This window comes from Rhinopithecus bieti, unplaced genomic scaffold, assembly GCF_001698545.2.
Source record: "Rhinopithecus bieti isolate Rb0 unplaced genomic scaffold, ASM169854v2 scaffold_52066, whole genome shotgun sequence".
Classification (NCBI taxonomy): Eukaryota; Metazoa; Chordata; class Mammalia; order Primates; family Cercopithecidae; genus Rhinopithecus; species Rhinopithecus bieti.
The window spans coordinates 264710-282338 of NW_016820486.1; the positions used below are offsets into that span (position 1 = coordinate 264710).

Here is a 17629-nt window from a genome sequence, read left to right on the forward strand (position 1 = left end):
CAAAAAAAAAAAAAAAAAATTAAAACTTCTTTGCTGTGAAATTTATTATTGGTAGAAAAAAGTAAAGCCTAGTTTTAATATACTCTATCATATATATACAGGTATATATTCACATATATTTATATATACCATACATATGCAAAAGATTATTTTACCCAATTTTCTGTAAATTCATTTAAAACACTGGTAATAGGGATCCTTGGCTCTTCAACAAAGACAGAGAAGCTCATTTCAACATTGTAGAAGGAAACTGTAATTAAAATAAGGAGGTTAATTGTATTCATTTAGTTCAAGAAATTTGACTTCTGTAAATTTGGTGAAAAGGGTTCTCTGTTTTAAAGTAAACCAAATAATAATGTCTAATGCCTAAACTTAGCTTAATTTAACTCCAAGGTCAAGAACCAACACTTTGACTGCATATCAAAAAGCAGAACAGGATGTTACTACCCCAATTTTGCTTTAATTATTTGGACACTTCCTTGATTTCTAGTTGACAGACACTCCACAAATCCCACCAATTCTCCACTCTCATTGGCCAACAGACTTTCAGTCCACTCAATGGCCAAGCTGAACATTATCTCAGAAGATCACTTTCCCTGAGAAAATAACTGCTTTTTTTTTTCTTCCGGTGCCTTTTTTCTGCTTTAGGTTTTTCTCTCCTTTTTTTCCTCTTGCTCTTGTGTATCCTATCAAATTTCTATTGTAGAGTGTTAAAAGTTGCAGGAACAGGCCGGGTGCGGTGGCTCACGCCTGTAATCCCAGCACTTTGGGAGGCCGAGGAGGGCGGATCACAAGGTCAGGAGATCGAGACCATCCTGGCTAACACTGTGAAACCCCATCTCTACTAAAAATACAAAAAATTAGCCGGATGTGGTGGCGGGCACCTGTAGTCCCAGCTACTCGGGAGGCTGAGGCAGGAGAATGGGATGAGCTCAGGAGATGGCACTTGTAGTGAGCCAAGAAGGTGCCACTGCACTCCAGCCTGCGTGACAGAGTGAGGCTCTGTCTCAAAAAAAAGAAAAAAAAGTTGCAGAAACATTCAAAATTTGAACAATATGGAAGCCAAGTATTCCCTGGCCTTGGACAAGCACTCCTAGCCAGCTGCAGGTAGGGATTGGAGAAGGCTGAGACCTGCATTAAAGGAATCCAAAAGGTAAGATAGGATATCTTCTGGTGTGTTTTCTGGTGTTTTCCGTTGGGTGGTCAGCATGCTCAGGCCTAAGGCCATATGATCCTCTTACTGGGAAGGGGTGATGTTCCTAGTCCATGTGCACATTGGCAGAATCAGATTCAGACCGTCAAGAACGAAACAGGTGGAAAGTAGGCTTAGAAATTGTCATGCTGAGTGAAAAGATACATTTACATTACATGTCGATAAAGCAGAGACGAAAAAGATGGCGAGAGAATTTTGTATTTGGACAAGGTACTCACTGTACCCATTGTCTGAAGGAGATAAAAAACACCTGCACCCTTCTTCATTCTTTTCTGCCTTCCAAGAATGGGCCACTTTGGAAAACACATGACCCATAGTGTACGAATTCTGTTGGGGCTACACCACATGCATTATGGAGTAGTACCTGTGGACTTGGTAGCAATAGGCGAAGGTGATGCTTCCATAGATAGAAAGGAAGGTGTGGAGTCCAGCCAAGTTGTCTCAAAAAAGGACGATATTGGTGAAGACACAGTTGCTGTAGAAGGATGTGTCACCCCAGTGGATATGAGTGGAAATGAGGCTCCAGGAACAGTGGTTTTAGTAGTCATTATATTTAGAAGGGAGTCCAGTGTGGGCATAGGAATAATTAAAGTAGAGGGTGATGATGCTGCTGGAATTCTGCTCCATGAAGATGTTATTGTAGAGCTAGGCAGAGGCATGGAACCAATAGATAGAGTGTGGTCAGTTGTAGAATGTGACATAGTCTTTCTGCTAAAGGATGAAGGATGAGGCACAGTCCTGGGGTTGGCAGTTACTGTGGTTCCGGAGGATGCCTCAGGGTATGTGGAAATATACACAACATCATCTGTGACTTTTATAGACATAGGGAGAGAAGTTGGGAAGCCAGTAGTGATACCACCCAGTGTAGGTGTAGGAATGGTTTGGGTGGGTATGGTGCTCATAGTAGCAGAGGGTAGTGTTGTCAAGTTGGTGAATGGGTGCACTGATATCATGTCAGATGTCAGAAATGTTGATTTTGACTCCTCTACTGTAGAGGAAGTCATAACATGAGGGACATTAGATACAGTTGCCAGAGGGGAGCCAGAAGGGAGACTAGATAAGAACCTTGTCAGAATGGGTGAAGTAGTAGCCTTTGAAATTACAGATCCTGAAGTGGCACCAGAAAGAACTGATGGGAGTGTGGTCCCAGGAGTTACAGATGTGGTCATTTTCTCAAATGTGTGCTTAACGTCAGCCAATGTGGGAGTGATAGCTCTTAAGGGTGTTGATAATGAAGGGTTCTCAGAAAGCCTATAGGTAGGAAGAATTCCTGACACAGGAATTGATGATATTGCCATGACATCTTTAGATACTAGACCAGTCTGAGAGGCTGTGAATGTTGACAAAGGCCCATGAACAAGGTGTAGAGTCTCTGTTTCCATCCCATTGGATGTAGGTACATGAATAGTGGTGGAAATTGGAAACTGAGAACCTTCAGCTGTGGGTATGCTCCAGGAAGTCATAAGCAGAGGTTGGGTATTACTGGATGTGATTCTTGTTCCCAGAACTGGAAATTCAACCATTTGGGATGTGGGAGGAGGAGAGGTCTCTGGAGTAGAGAACTCAGCTTCACTACTATGAGGTGAATAAAGAAATGATGCCAAAGAGGGTGGAGTTGCACTGGATGGGGTCCATGGAGTGTATGAAACAGGGGCATTCAGAGATGTGGCATGGTTTGTTAAGGAAGTCTTTTCTAACAAGGAAGTCATCTTTCTAGTATTAGAAGAAAGGTAAGTGGTGGTTGTTTTAACATTTTTTGTGGCTCCAGAAGTACTCTTAAAGCTAGTCAGAGATGGGGAAACCTGAATATTGAAGGAAGTATGGAGACTATCTGCATGAGTAGGTGAAAACATGTTTTCAGGAGCAGTGGTTCTGGAATATGTATTTGTGTGAGCTACCCCCATACCACTGTTCACAGTAGATAGGGACCTCTTAGTAATCCCAGATAATATGCCCAAAGTTGTAGCCTCATCTGCTTGTGATGACTGTTGAGTTGCTGATAGAAATGGTGAAAATGTGGTCTTTGGAATGGAGGAAATAGCTCCAGTGTTCTTAGAACTGAGTAGAGAAAAGGCAGTGGTACCTACAAATGGAGTCACTATCCCAGCCATAATAGTGGTGGGAACGGTTTTTACAAAGGGGAAAGTTGGCTCTGTTGGAGAGAGAAAGGTTGTAGGTGTGATCCTGGAAGGCACCTCTATCATTTCTGTAGTGAAAGCAGAGGAAACCATTTTGCTTTTTGAAGTAGGCCCAGCATATGTCACAGGTGTGACATCCAATGTAGATGTTTGCATGGTCATAGTAATCCTGGGGGTAACCAAAGACAATAAAGTAGAGAATAACCCAACTGTTGTGGAAGTGTCAGAAGAGACTGCTGCAGATGTGAAAGCAGAGTTATTAGCTGGCATTGAGGACATCTCAGACATAGGCCCAGAAGTGGCTGTACAGGGACTTTCCAAACAACCTGGATGCATTGTTTTAGAAGATTTAGTGATCAGTATTGGGGGAGTGTCAGAAACCTTTTTGGAGGTGAAGGCAGTTACACTAACTGGCAATGAGGACATCTGGTAAATAGGAGTGAAGGTTGCCATAGAGGATTCTCTAAGAAGCATTGTAGGTACATTTGGAACAGAAAAGGCTGTAGTGATCCTGTCAGAGAGAACTGTAAAACTGTCATTATATAGTCCAGCTGTGGAAAGAGACAAGGACTCAGGGAAAGTCTGTGTGCTTTCAGAAATGAAAGAGGCAACTGAAGTCACCTCAGGTTGTGTCCTAAGTGAATGCAAGTGTGAAAAAGTTGTGTTGGTGTCCATAGGATTTGATATTCTGGCTGAGCTGGAAGTTGTGGTATTTACAAATGAAGTATCCTGGCCATATGAGACAGAGTGAGTCACATAGGTGGAGTTTACTATCATTTCCACGGTCCTGGGAGTATATGCTGGAAAAACAGTAGTGCTTTCCTTTTCAGGAGACAAAAAAGTGGTGATTGTCAGAGCTTGTGAGGGGAGAGCTGTTTTCCCAAGACTGGTAGACATTTCTGGAATGTGAACGTCTACTGTGTTACTTGAGGTCAAGGTAGGTGTAATCTGTGTACTTCCAGAAGTGGGAGATGAAGCCGAATTTCCATCAGAGGGAGTCCCAAGTGGAATATCTGAAGGCAATTGTGTTTGGTGACTGGAAATTATTGTGGTCTCAGGAAATCCTGGATCTGCCACTTCCAAAAATGGAGTACCCCAGGAGTATGAAATAAAAAAATTCTTTGATGGGGACATTTCTGTCACCTCCGTAGTTCTAGGGGTTTTTCCCAGGGATATGGTCATCTGGTCTTCGTCAGAAGATAAGATAGAGGCACTAGTCACCAAGTGGGTGGACACTGGTGTGTGTACACGATGTGTGACAGGTGGAGAAATGTGACTGTTTACTGAAGTAGTAAGTTTATTGGCAGAGATGTGTGAGGGTGCGGTCTCATCAACAACAGAGGTCTTTGCAGTGCCAGTAGCCAAGCTGGCAACATCTGCACCACCACTGTAAGTATATGGGAAGCTGAGAGCATAGGTAGAAGTCTCTTCTACTAGAGATATGGGTTGAGTTGCTTCTGGTGTAGACGTAGTTGAGATCACATGAGTGGAGGACGCAGGAGGAATGTTGTCAGGGGGAGGTTTTGAGCAGACAAGAGTGTGTGTAGATGGGGTAACTGTATCAACTGAGGTGGAGAAATGGGTGGTCTCAGCCTTAGCTGTCACAGGAGTGGAGAGTCTCAGTGAAGGAAATGGTGTTTCTGTCAGAGAAGGAACTGCCATGGATGTCTTCCTGACAGAGATTACTGTGGCCTCTGAAGTGGTATGAATCGAGTCTCCGCGGGTAGGCACAACATCACTGGTTGTGGAAGCAGTCTGATCCAAAGGTGGTACCAATGCTGTGGTCATTGTAGTTGACAATAGATTTGAGACATCTGAGAGCACAGATGTAGAAAAAGCCCTGACCAGTGTAAAAGGCTCAGACATGGTAACCTCAGTCTCCTCAGACACTACAGAGCTGCCATTAACCGGCAATGAAAACATATGAGTAACAGGCATAGGGGTTGCTGAGGAATGAGCAGCTGTAGGCTGTGGAGGTAAGATACCATCAGACAAAGACGTAGCTGTCCTGTCTGTAGGGGTAGTGAGGAAACTGGTTTCTGATATCCTTGTGGTAGAAGCACCCAGGGGTTCACCAAATATATGTGTGCTCCCAGAAGTGGGAGATCCAGCTGAAATTCCCTCAGATGTCTCTGAAGTCCAATGTGCTACATAGGTGTGGTTAAAATTAAACATTTCTGTCGTTTCATTGTATGAACTCCTAGGTGTGGTTTTCACCAATTTTGTCAAAAGCCAACTTTCTCTCACCTCACTTGTTGCAGTTTTATTATCCAATGGGGTACTTAGCTTTTCTATATCAGGAAAAGAGGAAACAGTGACAGAAGCTGTCACCATTTGTGCTGATTCATTTGTCACTTCCAGCATTGTTGAAAATGGAGAAACTTCAGCCACTGCTGCTATAGTTGATTTTCCCATAAGATAATGGGAAGTTGCTTCTTTTCTTGTCACAGTGGCATTAAATCTTTGTGTTGTTGCTGATCTTGGTACAGGGGTCGTTGTATCTTCAAATGCAATTGCACCATTTATTTCTGTTTGTGTGGTTTCAGAAGCACTTTCCTCAGTAGAAAAATTTGGTTGAATGTAAGCAAGAGTAGATATTATATCTACTGATGGAACAACAGTCTCCCTTGGTGTCAAAGGAAGTTCATTTGCAGGTTTTGCAGACATAGGGATTGTTTTTAGTAGTAAGGTGGTAAGTTTAAATTCAGGCATACTGGTTATGGATGTGGTTCCAGAAACTATGGAGAAATTAGAAAACCATGGTGATGCCAATTTGGATACAGCTGTTGTGTATCCGGCGGTAGTAGCATCAGTGGTAGTGGTACCTTCGCCCTCTGGAGATGCTTTCAGTGGGGTGATATTGGTAGTTGTAGATAAATGTTCTGTATGAGTAGAGCTCTCACGAAATGCTGATGTAAAATTTTCATTAGGCACAAATGTGAGTATGGTGGTTGTGTGCATAGATGTCAGCAGGGTCTGGTCTGGCCTGGAAGTCCAAATGGTCTCATTGCTGGAGAACAGATGGGCAGCTTCATCAGTTGTGGATGTGGGACCTGACTCAGGTACCTTGGATGTGGAAGCTGATCTAGTGGAAATCAAAGTACGCATGTGTCCATCAGCTGTAGGTGTATTCTGGGTACAAACTCGTCCTGTGATTGTGGAGGAAAGCATAGTTTCAGCCACTGTAGGCGCAAGTGTGATTTCAGGAGTTAAGGCTGTATGTGTAGCTTCAGCATCAATAACTGTCTGTACACTCTCAGTCCCAGTAAATGAAAAGGATGTTAAGGAAGAAAGGGTCTTAGAGGAGGTCTCTTTAGACATGGAGGTAGACATGGCATCTTCCACTCTGGATAAAGAGACATCCTGAAAAATTGTAGATGTCAATTCTGTTTCAGCTGTCCTTGGGGCAGGCGTGGTCTCAATAAACCTAGTTGGGAGAGTTAATGAATGGACTGTAAATGCTATTTTCATATCAGTTGTTGCCAATGGAGATGCTGTCTGGTTTCTAGGAAATACAGAATCTACTGGAGCAGCTGTGGAGATGAGCACAGACTCAGGTGGGAATGCTGATGCAGTCCCAACATGAGTAGCCGCAGGTGAAGTCTTTTCCACTGTAAACCAAGGTACAGTTTCAGCAGCTATAGATTCAGTGAACTCCTGGCCAGCTGTGGAGATAGGGAGTGCCCCAATATTTGTGGATTTTTGTTTGAGACAAGGTGTTGTAGACATAGATGTTGACTCAATAATTGAAAATAAAGATGTTGTCTTCATAACAGCCGACTGAGATTTCATTGCTGAAGTTGTAGATACAACTGAATTCTTGGTAAATCTGGATGTGGATAGGAAATTAGAAGGTGTAGGTGGTTGCAAGATTTCAGTAGCCATGGCTTCAGTCATTTTTGTTGTCTTTGTGCTTTCTGAAGATGGGGATTTCGTTTTTTTCATGGAATTGGTAGTAGTGTCTATGGATATACTCTGGGTAGGCAGAGAGATGGCTGATGAAGTTGATAAAACATCTACTGCAAATGTAGCTGTTTCATCTACTGGTGTCTTTAAGATCTTTTGTGCAGTCATTGTTTCCAGAGGTGAAGATGTTGTATTGGAATATGATATGGTTGTGTAATCGGTTGCAAATATAGGTATGCTTTGATACAACACTGCAGAGGAATGTGCAGTCTTTTGTGGTTTTACTCCAGTAATTTGGGATGGAGTGGTCATATCTATTTGTTGTGAAACAGTTGTACTTTTTCCTTGAATTGTCATATTTTCAGGAACAACTAAAAAATCAGAAAGAAAGTGGTATTTTGGATTCAGCTTTGGAAATTAGAGGCAATTCTTTAAGAAAGAGCTCTATTAATTTATTTTCATCTTGTAAGAAAAGTAACCACAGATGTAATCAAATCACCTTGATTAACTTGATTTCCTTAAGACAAATTTTCTACTCTCTAAAGATCTCTAATATGGCACTCATAACACCCTGGTTAAGTAACTGGTAGGAGGACATCTATTTTGTAAAGTATCTTCCATAAAATATATAAACATTCACTGAAAGAGGGATGCATGCCACAATAGTGCATTAATTAAGATGATTAGCTTTGGGAAATGATCCAATTCCTTCAAAGACACAGCTATAAGAACTCACTTAAGAAGAAACAGGTAACTTGAATATTCCTATATCTATTAAAGAAATTGAATTGTGTAGTTTAAAATATTCCAAAAGAAAATCAGCCTTAGATTCAAATGGATTAGTTTTAAATGCTGGCTCCGTCACTTTCACACTCATTACATAACCTTGGACTAGTTGCTTAACCTCTCTGTGCTTCAATTTCCTCCTCTATAATATGAGGATTATAATAACACCTATGCTACAAAATTGTTATGAGAGTGAGTTAATGTGCATAAAACACTTAGCATAGCTTCTCATACAGAGTAAGTGCTCAAAGAACAGTTGACTTTCACTTGGTCAAACTTCTGTCACTCATTTAAACACTAGATTGAAAATGTTTTAATCTGAAACTCTCAAATTAGCATTTATTTCATAGTACTAATGATTTGAAAATACTCTTTTCATTGCTTTCCATTGCACAACACACTCCTGCGTTTTCTCCTACTTCTCTGTCCACTCATTTCTAGACGCATCCTATTTTACTTGACCAAGGCTTTGTCCCAGGACCTCTTCTCATTTGGCTGTATAGTTTCTCTACACCTAGGATTTCAATTTACACCTATACACAGACAAATCTCAAAGTTATATCTCTTGACCAGATCTCTATTTTGAGCCCCACATTTATATGAACAATTGTTTACTTGATATCATTTCTTGGATATCTCATTAACACCTCAAACTCAACATGCTCCAGCTTGAACTCATTAACTTCTTCCCAAACTGGGTCCTCTTCTGGTATTCCTTCAGTGACTGGCCCTACACTATCCTACATTAAATTATGCAAGCTCCAACTCTCTCTCTCTCTCCCTCTGTCTCCTTCATTCTCTCTCTCACCTGCCATAGTCAATCCATAATCTTGTCCTATTGATTGTAGCTCCTAAATATCTCTTGGCTCCCCCCCAGTTTATCTCTATCTCCATCACTTACCACCCTAACCAGTCACCATCATCTTTCACTTGGACTACTGTGGTAGCCTCCCAATTGAACTGTCTGCCACTAATCTTGGATCCCCTCTAATCTGTTCAATAATACAACCAAAGTGATTTTTTAAATGCCAATATCTGATCCCCCTCCTCTCTCTCTCTCTCTGTCACACACACACACACACACACACACACACACACACACACACACTGAGCTCTCTTTAGTTGCTTTCTATTGCTCATAGGAAAAAAAGAAAATTTTTTCTTAATAAAGCATATAAAGCTATGCATGATTTGGTCCCTCCCTATCTCTTCAGTCTCAATTTGTGCTAAGTTCCCTCTGTTTTTTGTTTTTTGTTTTTTGTTTTTTTGGTCTTCCTCTTTTTAGTTCTCTAATACTTGGCACGCTCTTTCCCACCACAAGACCATTGCATTTGCTGTAACCTCTACTTAGAATGTTCTTCCCATCCTTCCCCATCTGATTAACTTCTGCCAGTCCTTCAGTTCTCATCTCATGCATCACCTCTTCAGGGAAGACTACCTTCCCTGACTTCCATGACTAGCTCACATCAATCTATTTTAGACTCTTATGACACCTCAGACCTCTTCTTCATGTAATGTGTCATAGCTGGAGATTTATGTGGTTTTTAATGTCTCTCTTCCTCGCTAGACCACGCGGACAGAGTCCTCATCTTTTGTTGCCCACCATTGTATCTTTAGTGTCTATCCCAGTGCCTCACACATGGTAGATGTTTAGTATCTATTTGCAAGCTAACTGAATAACTGAATAAGGCTTGGAACAATGTGAGAGCAGTGTGAAGATTCCTATCCCCATATCTACTGGAGAGTAAGAATTGACAAGGTATGATAACAAAGAGGTTTAAGAGATAAAGAAGAGAGAGAAATCTCAGAGAAATCAAATTTTACTTCCAGGCAACTTGGAGAATAGTGGTAATATTCATAAAAACAGAAAAATTGGGAAGGCAGCCTCACTCAGAAGAAAAACACCCAGTTCAGATGTGGACGAGTGGAATTTAGGATAATAGTGAATATCCAGGTGAAAATGGCACATAGTAAAATTCAAGGCTGAGTCACGATCTTTCTCCAATTCAAATCACCCAAAATGAAATCATCCATATTTAACTTAGGGAAATTAGTATTTTGAATTCATCCATCTGAGAAGCATATTACCTATGATGTAGGAATAGCTGTGGTAGTAGACAATCTACTGATTTGTTTCACTGTCTTGAGTATTAAAATTACTTATAATTTGCATATCCAGAAATTTTGAGGTGTGTGTAGGATGTCCTTTAGGATTTTGTGGTCATTAGCAAGTAGAATGAGTAACAATCCTGCAATTGACCATATAGATGAGTTGATAAAAGTACACACGTTTATAAGGGGAAAAGTCGAAGCTATACAAAAGCACTTTTCACTTAATTTTATGACATTTTTCCAATTATCACAGATCCACATTATGTTAGGCCTTAACAAGAAACTGGTATATTTCAGCAGCCAAACGTGTATTTCAAGCTTTGTGCTTTCAATTTGTCCATAACTTCATGTGAAAGGAGAATTGTCGGGATCTTGTTTCCAATTTTGTAGATGGGTTTACACCAGCCAACTGGCTTAGCAAACCTCTGTGAAAGTGTCACTTCTAGCACATTTGAGGAGTGTGGCATCCTAGAGCCTAAAATCACTCTATGAATGCACTAATTGTTGAGAGCAGAGCTCACAATTCCCTCTCCTTTACAAAACATTAATGATTTAACTGCATTCACTTTTTAGGAAAACAATAAAACACTAAATACCATAAAAGCCTAAGTTATCTTCTTTGATGCAGCATTCAAAGAGTACTATTGGAGTAATCCATAAGTAGTGGAAAACTCTTTTAGAAGACGGGAAATGGGAGTTAGACATGGTATTTTTATCAGAGAGGGCTAAGCCATAGATGTAGCAATTGTTATTAACACTTCCAGTAAGCACCTCAAGAAGGAATATAAGATTTAGAAAGATAAAAACAAATGAGTTGAGCTAAATTGCCAAGCAGGTGGCATTTTAAGTAGCAGAGATCTCAAGAAATAATGCATCTTACATTGCCCCATTTTAACTTAAAGTCTGGCTTTGTATATTTCAGCAAACCTTCTATTAAATCTTTCAGATGCAAGGTTTCTTCCAGAGGGACTGCTGTATCAAATTTTTCTTCTAAAGTCTGTGTTAATAAAGCCTGAAGTCTTCATTCATTAAAATCCCAGAATTTTAGAGCCAGGACTTGGAGATTATATTCAATCCTTTCATTTAGAGATGAGGCTCAGAGAAGTGCAGTGTTGAGATGAGATTTTCACAGATGAAAGATTTAGAGAAGAAATTAGACAGCATGTAGCAATGCTTCAATTATCCAGCACTCATAAATGTATGCCCTCAATTTAAATGGAAACACCTCAATCCAAGGAGAAAGAAAGAAAGAGACTCTATCGGAAGGTACCAAGAATAAACAAAGTTAAATACTAAATGCCAAGTTCTGCAAGTGCTGAACAGTGCAAGAAACAGCAGTCACCCAAAACAGTGAAACAAACTTTAGTGGACAGCATTGCAATGCTAAACTAAAACATCAAGGTGACTTTGCTGGCCCAGGAATCAAAACTCAGTGGGGATCCCAAATTATGTACATTCTCTGATATAATATCTACCTTGAATAATCATTCATATCCTAGATAAAGACAATTCAGTCAAACGATCAGTAGCTTTTTAGAATCAGAATCCATTGGAATTAAAGATTCCTATAAACCTCACATCTAGAAATTAATTACAATGGGTTGGCATTGAAAATGATCTTGAACATTCAAGATCATTTTGTATAATATAGACTGATACTGAATATAAATTTCTTTCATAACTTAATTTGTTTATTGGTGACCTTATTGTCTTAATCTGTACATACTTTTGTTTTTCTTAAATTCAGTAATTCAGACTTTCTGTGCACCTATCATTTCTAATGAGTGAGGTTCACTTTACTTCTGCTTCATCAATCTTTCTCTTTTCCCTATATGTGGTGGGGATTTTTTTATCCTAAATGGCACACTTATCTCCATTGAATTTAATGCCTGTCCTTCTCAGAAAAGAAAATGTTGTAAGTGAGTAAGGTAGTTACAATGCCAGTGATATTATCTCTGTCATTTTGTTGCACCCTATCTGTCTACGCATATACACTCAAGAGCTTTTACTGCCCAAGAACTGATGTTAAAAGCAAATGCAGACTTCTCAACTGAACAAGATGGCATAGATCCACTTTTCTCTGCTCCTCCCCAAAAGATACAACTGCAAATCCTAGAAGTGGTGTAAGAGACAACCAAAGGAGAACTACAAAATGTGCTAAGAATAAAACAAACTGGTTTGGGACCCCAAGAGTAAAGGAACAACATAGTGGCAGTTATCTTCTCTCCCTCACCAAATCCAACATAAAAATGCGGCCCAGGACCTATGCTTCCCAATCCCCAACTTAGCAACAGAAGTCAGTCCAAGTAGGCTCATTCCCCTTCTGGATCAAATGGGAGTCCCTCTGACAACCTCAGGCAAGTTGGATACTCCAGCAAGGGAGACTGACTGGGCACCTTGCTAACAATAAGCAACCAAGAGAAGCATTCTCCTTCCCTACCAGGCCTGAATCTCCCCTCTCCACCAAAAAACACTGGCTGAACAGAACCCATTCTAGGAAGACTATTTGTTTTTGCCAACCCAAGTTTCTCCTCACCCACTCAGAAAAACCAAGCCAGGCAGGCATAAGAGTAAAAAAGGAGCCAGTAATAGCAAGTGGCCTGATCCAGGAAGTCTCTTTGTCCCTGCAGTACTGAGATTCTCCTCCCTCACCCAGAGACACCAAGGCAGGCAAGGGAAACAAGAAAAAGGGGATCTCCAGCAGCAGGTGGCCAAGTCTACGAAAACTAGCCCAATATTTTCCTTTCCTGTCCAGAGACTAGCAGAAGCCAAGAGGCATTGGTAGGGGATGCCCCCACATCCATCCCCCTCTGAGAGACAGCTGGAAGCCTGGCCTGAGGGGATGCCTTCTGCTCTCCACCCAAGAAGCACCAGCAGAGACAGGTGGAAGTCTCAGGGTACCAGATAAACCAAGCAAGATGAAATAACATCACAAAGACTCTAAAAATTAAGTTGTATTTGGAAGCACAGCCCACAAAAATGGACCATGACCTCTGTGCTAAGCCTAACCAGAATGACTGACTGCTAAAATAAAAGATTTAAAGAAGACACAGAATCTCCTAACATAATTGACAAAATGTCCAGGATACAATTTTTTTTAATTACCTGTCATATTTAGAAGCAACAAAATCACAACTTGAGTAAGAAAAGATAATCAACTGATGCTAAAACCTAGATGAATCAGTCATTGGAATTATCTGACAATGATATTAAAGCAATCATCATATAAATAATTCTGCAAGCAATTACAAATTCTCTTGAAATGGAAAAAAAAAGAATCTCAGAAAAGAAATAAAAATTGTTAAGAAAGAATCAAGGTGATGGGTTCATAGGTGCAGCCAGCAACCACCATGGCATACATGTACCTGGTAACAAACCTGAAAAATCCGAACTTAAAATTTTGAAATTATTTGGAAAAAAAAATAAAAATGGGACCAGGCCTGTTCACTCGGGGGTAGTTTCTGTTGCTGTGCAGAAAGCTCTTTAGTTTAATTAGATCCCTTTGTCAAGTTTGCTTTTGCTGCCATTGCTTTTGTGGTGTTTTAGACATGAAGTCCTTGCCCATGGCCGATGTCCTGAATGGTACTACCTAGAACTTAAAGTAAATAAAAAAAAAAAAAAATAAAATAAAATAAAATAGGGACCAGGCACGGTGACTCATGCCTGTAATCCCAGCACTTTGGGAGGAAAGGCAGATGGATCCAGGAGTTTGAGATCAGCTTGGCCAATATGATGAAACCCCACTTCTACTAAAAATACAAAAATTAGGCAGACATGGTGGTGGATGCCAGATACTTAGGTGGCTGAGGCACGAGAATCCCTTGAACCCGGGAGACGGAGATTCCAGTGAGCCGAGATCACGCCACTGCACTCCAGCCTGGGTGACAAAACGAGACTCTGTATTGAAAACAAAACAAAACAAAAAAGGAACCAAATGGAAATTATAGAATGAAAGAATACAAAGGCAAATTTTTAAGACCAACTGGATGGACTTAATAGTAGAGTAGAGATGACAGAAGATAGAACAGGTAAACATAATGATAAAATAATAGAATTCACCTGATCTAAACAATAGAGACAGTGCATTGAAAAGAAAAATGAAGATAGCCTCAAGGACCTGTGGAACAATAACAAAATATCCAACATTCATATTACCATAGCCTTAAAAGAGAGGAGAAAGACAATGGGGCTGAACGTATATTAAAAAGAAAATAAAGGCTAAAAGCTTCCCAAATTTGACAAAAGACACAAACCTAGAGATTCCAAAAGCTAAACAAATTCCAAGAAGGATAAAAACCAAAGAAATCTGTGGCAAGGCACATCAAAATTGAACTTTTGAAAACTAAAAGACAAAATATTTTGAAAGTAGACAGAAAGAAACAAACATTACTTACAGAAGAGCAACAACTTAAATGACAGATTTCTCATTCAGAACTAAGGAGACCAGAAGAAGCTGTCATAATATTTTTCAAAAGCTGATACAAAAGCATTGTTAACCATGAATTCTATATCCAGCAAAGCTATCTTACAGGAATAAAACGGAAATGAAAACATTCTCTGATAAAAGAAAATTAAGATACCTTGTCACTAGCAGACCTATCTTTAAAAGATTAGCTAGGCCGGGCGCGGTGGCTCAAGCCTGTAGTCCCAGCACTTTGGGAGGCCGAGACGGGCGGATCACGAGGTCAGGAGATCGAGACCATCCTGGCTAACACGGTGAAACCCCGTCTCTACTAAAAAATACAAAAAACTAGCCGGGCGAGGGGCGGGCGCCTGTAGTCCCAGCTACTCTGGAGGCTGAGGCAGGAGAATGGCATAAACCCGGGAGGCGGAGCTTGCAGTGAACTGAGATCCTGCCACTGCACTCCAGCCTGGGTGACAGAGCCAGACTCCGTCTCAAAAGAAAAAAAAGATTAGCTAAAGGAATTACTTCAAACAGAAAGAATTTTTTTAAAGAATCTTGGAGAATCAGAAAGAAAATTGAGCAAAGGAAAGACCAAAATATGAGTACATAAAATAGATGATCCTTTTCCTCATGAGCTTTATAAATCATATTTGATGATTGAGACAAAATTGTAACATCATCTGATATTTAAAACAACAAAATTAAAAGTGTCTGGATATGGCAGCTCTTGCCTGTAATCTCAGAACTTTGGGAGGTCAAAGCAGGAGGATTGCTTGAAGCCAGGAATTCAAGACCAACCTGGGCAACAAAGTGAGACCCTAACTCTACCAAAAATTAAAAAAAAAAAAAAAAAAAAAAAAAAAAAAAGCGGGGGGGGGGGGGGCAGCTACTTGGGAAACTGAGACAGGAGGATTGCTTGAGCCCAGGAGTTTGAGGTTGCAGTGAGCTGTGATCATGCCACTGCACTCCACTGCTCTCCAGTCTGGATGACAGAGCGAGATCCCTTCTCAAAAAAAATCTGAACAGTGAGGAAGGTCAAAGGACCAAAATGGATATTGTAATACCAAGACCAACCACTAGAAAAACCATACAAAGAAAAACTCAAAACCCCATAAATAAATCAAGTATGCTCAAGTAACCCATAGGTTACTGTTTACAAAAGAATATACTTCGAATATCATCATATAGGTAGGTTGAAAGTAGAAGAATGGAAAAATTATTCCATGCAAGCAGTAAGTTTAAGGAAAGTAAAAATGGCTATAATAATATTCACTAGAGTACAGAGCAAGGAAAATTACTGGACTCAAGAAAAGACACTACATAATACTAAATACATTGCTCCACCAGGAAGACATGGTGATCCTAAATGCATACATATCAAACAACAGAGTCTCAAAATACATGAAGCTAAACTGATGGAGCTGAAAGGAAAAATAGTAAATCCATAATTATAGTTAGGAATTTTAATACTCCTGTCTCAACAAGTGATAAAGCTACTAAACAGAAAATCAACAGGTGTATAGAAATTCTGAACAACACAATCAACAGACTTTAGTTGACATAGAGCACTCCAGTCAACAGTGGCAGAATATATATATTTTTGAAGCACTCATGAAATATTCACCAACATAGACCATATACAGGGCCATAAAACAAACCTCATTTAAAAGAACTGAATTTACAAGACTGCTTTCTCTGATTATTACGAAATCAAGCTAGAAACCAATTACAGAAAGACCATAGAAAATTTCTAAACAACACACTTCTGCATAACCCATGAATCAAAGAAGACATTTTAAGAAAAAAAAAAATTTTAAACATTGAATTAAATAAAATTATTTTAATCAAATTAAATTTAATTTAAAAAATTTGGGAGATGCAACTAAAACAGTGCTGAGAGGGAAGATTATAGCACTAAATGCATACCTTTAAAAAAAGGAAAGATCTCAAAACAATAATCTCAGCTCCCACCTCAAGAGTCTAAAAAAAAAAATCCCAAGATAAATCCAAAGCAGGCAGAAGAAAAAATAATCAAGACCATAAAAGAACTCAATGAAATTAAAAATAAGAAAACAATAGAGAAAAATCAATGGAACAAAGATGATTTTTTAAAGGCAATAAAATTGATAAACTTATAGCAAGACTGATAAAAGTAAAAAGAGAAAAGCACAAGTCAGTCACCAATATCATAAATGAAACAGAGAATATCACTACTTATTCTGCAGCAATTAAAAAGATAATAAGAGAGTATTATGAATAACTATATGTTCACAAATTCAACAAGTTAGAAGAAATAGACAACTCCTCAAAACCCATAAATTACCAAAGCGCCATCAAGAGGAAATGGACAATATGAATAGCCCTATAGCTATTAAAGAAATTGAACTAGTAATTTAAAAGCCTTCACAAAAGAATCTCCAGGTCCAGATGATTTCAATGGAGTTTACTGCCAAGGAAGAATTAACACCAATTTTATAGAATCTCTTCCAGAAAAGAGGAACAAACGCTTTCCAACACATTTTATGAGGCCAGTGTCATCCTGATACTGAAATCAGACAGAGACAGTAAAAAAAAGAAACTACAGACCAATATCGCTCCTGAAATTAAATACAAAAAATCCTCAACAATATATGAGCAAACTAAATGAAACAATGTATAAAAATAATTATATACCACGACCAAGTGGGATCTATTCCAAATATGCAAAGCTGGCTAAACCTTTGAAAATCTATCAGCATAACCCACAATATCAACAAGATAAAGAAGAAAAATCATATCAACTGATCCAAAAAAAGGCATTTGACCAAAACTCATATCCCTTCACAATACAATCTCTGGGCAAGTTAAGAATAGAGGGGATTTTTAACAACATGGTAAAGGGCATCATCAAGAAACCTACAGCTAACATCAACTGTAATGGTGAAAGATTGAATGTTTTCCAGCTAAGATCAGGAACAAGGCAAGGATGTCCACTCTCACCAGTATGATTCAACGTGGTACTGGAAGTTAGAGGCACTCCAACAAGGCAAAAAAAAAAAAAAAAAAAAAAAAAAAAAAAAAAAAAAAAAA

The 17629-nt window shown here is 39.4% G+C and overlaps 1 protein-coding gene across 1 annotated transcript in view; it reads right to left on the minus strand.

Moving 5' to 3' along the window:
• ADGRG4 (adhesion G protein-coupled receptor G4) overlaps nucleotides 1-17629 on the minus strand; it is a 120036-nt gene that overhangs the window by 72999 nt on the left and 29408 nt on the right. The window contains exons 4-5 of the mRNA XM_017859807.1: nucleotides 1578-7628; nucleotides 156-250 (exon numbers count right to left, since the gene is read on the minus strand). Of these exons, the coding sequence (XP_017715296.1) occupies nucleotides 156-250; nucleotides 1578-7628 (6146 nt within the window). The remainder of the gene's footprint in view (nucleotides 1-155; nucleotides 251-1577; nucleotides 7629-17629) is intronic.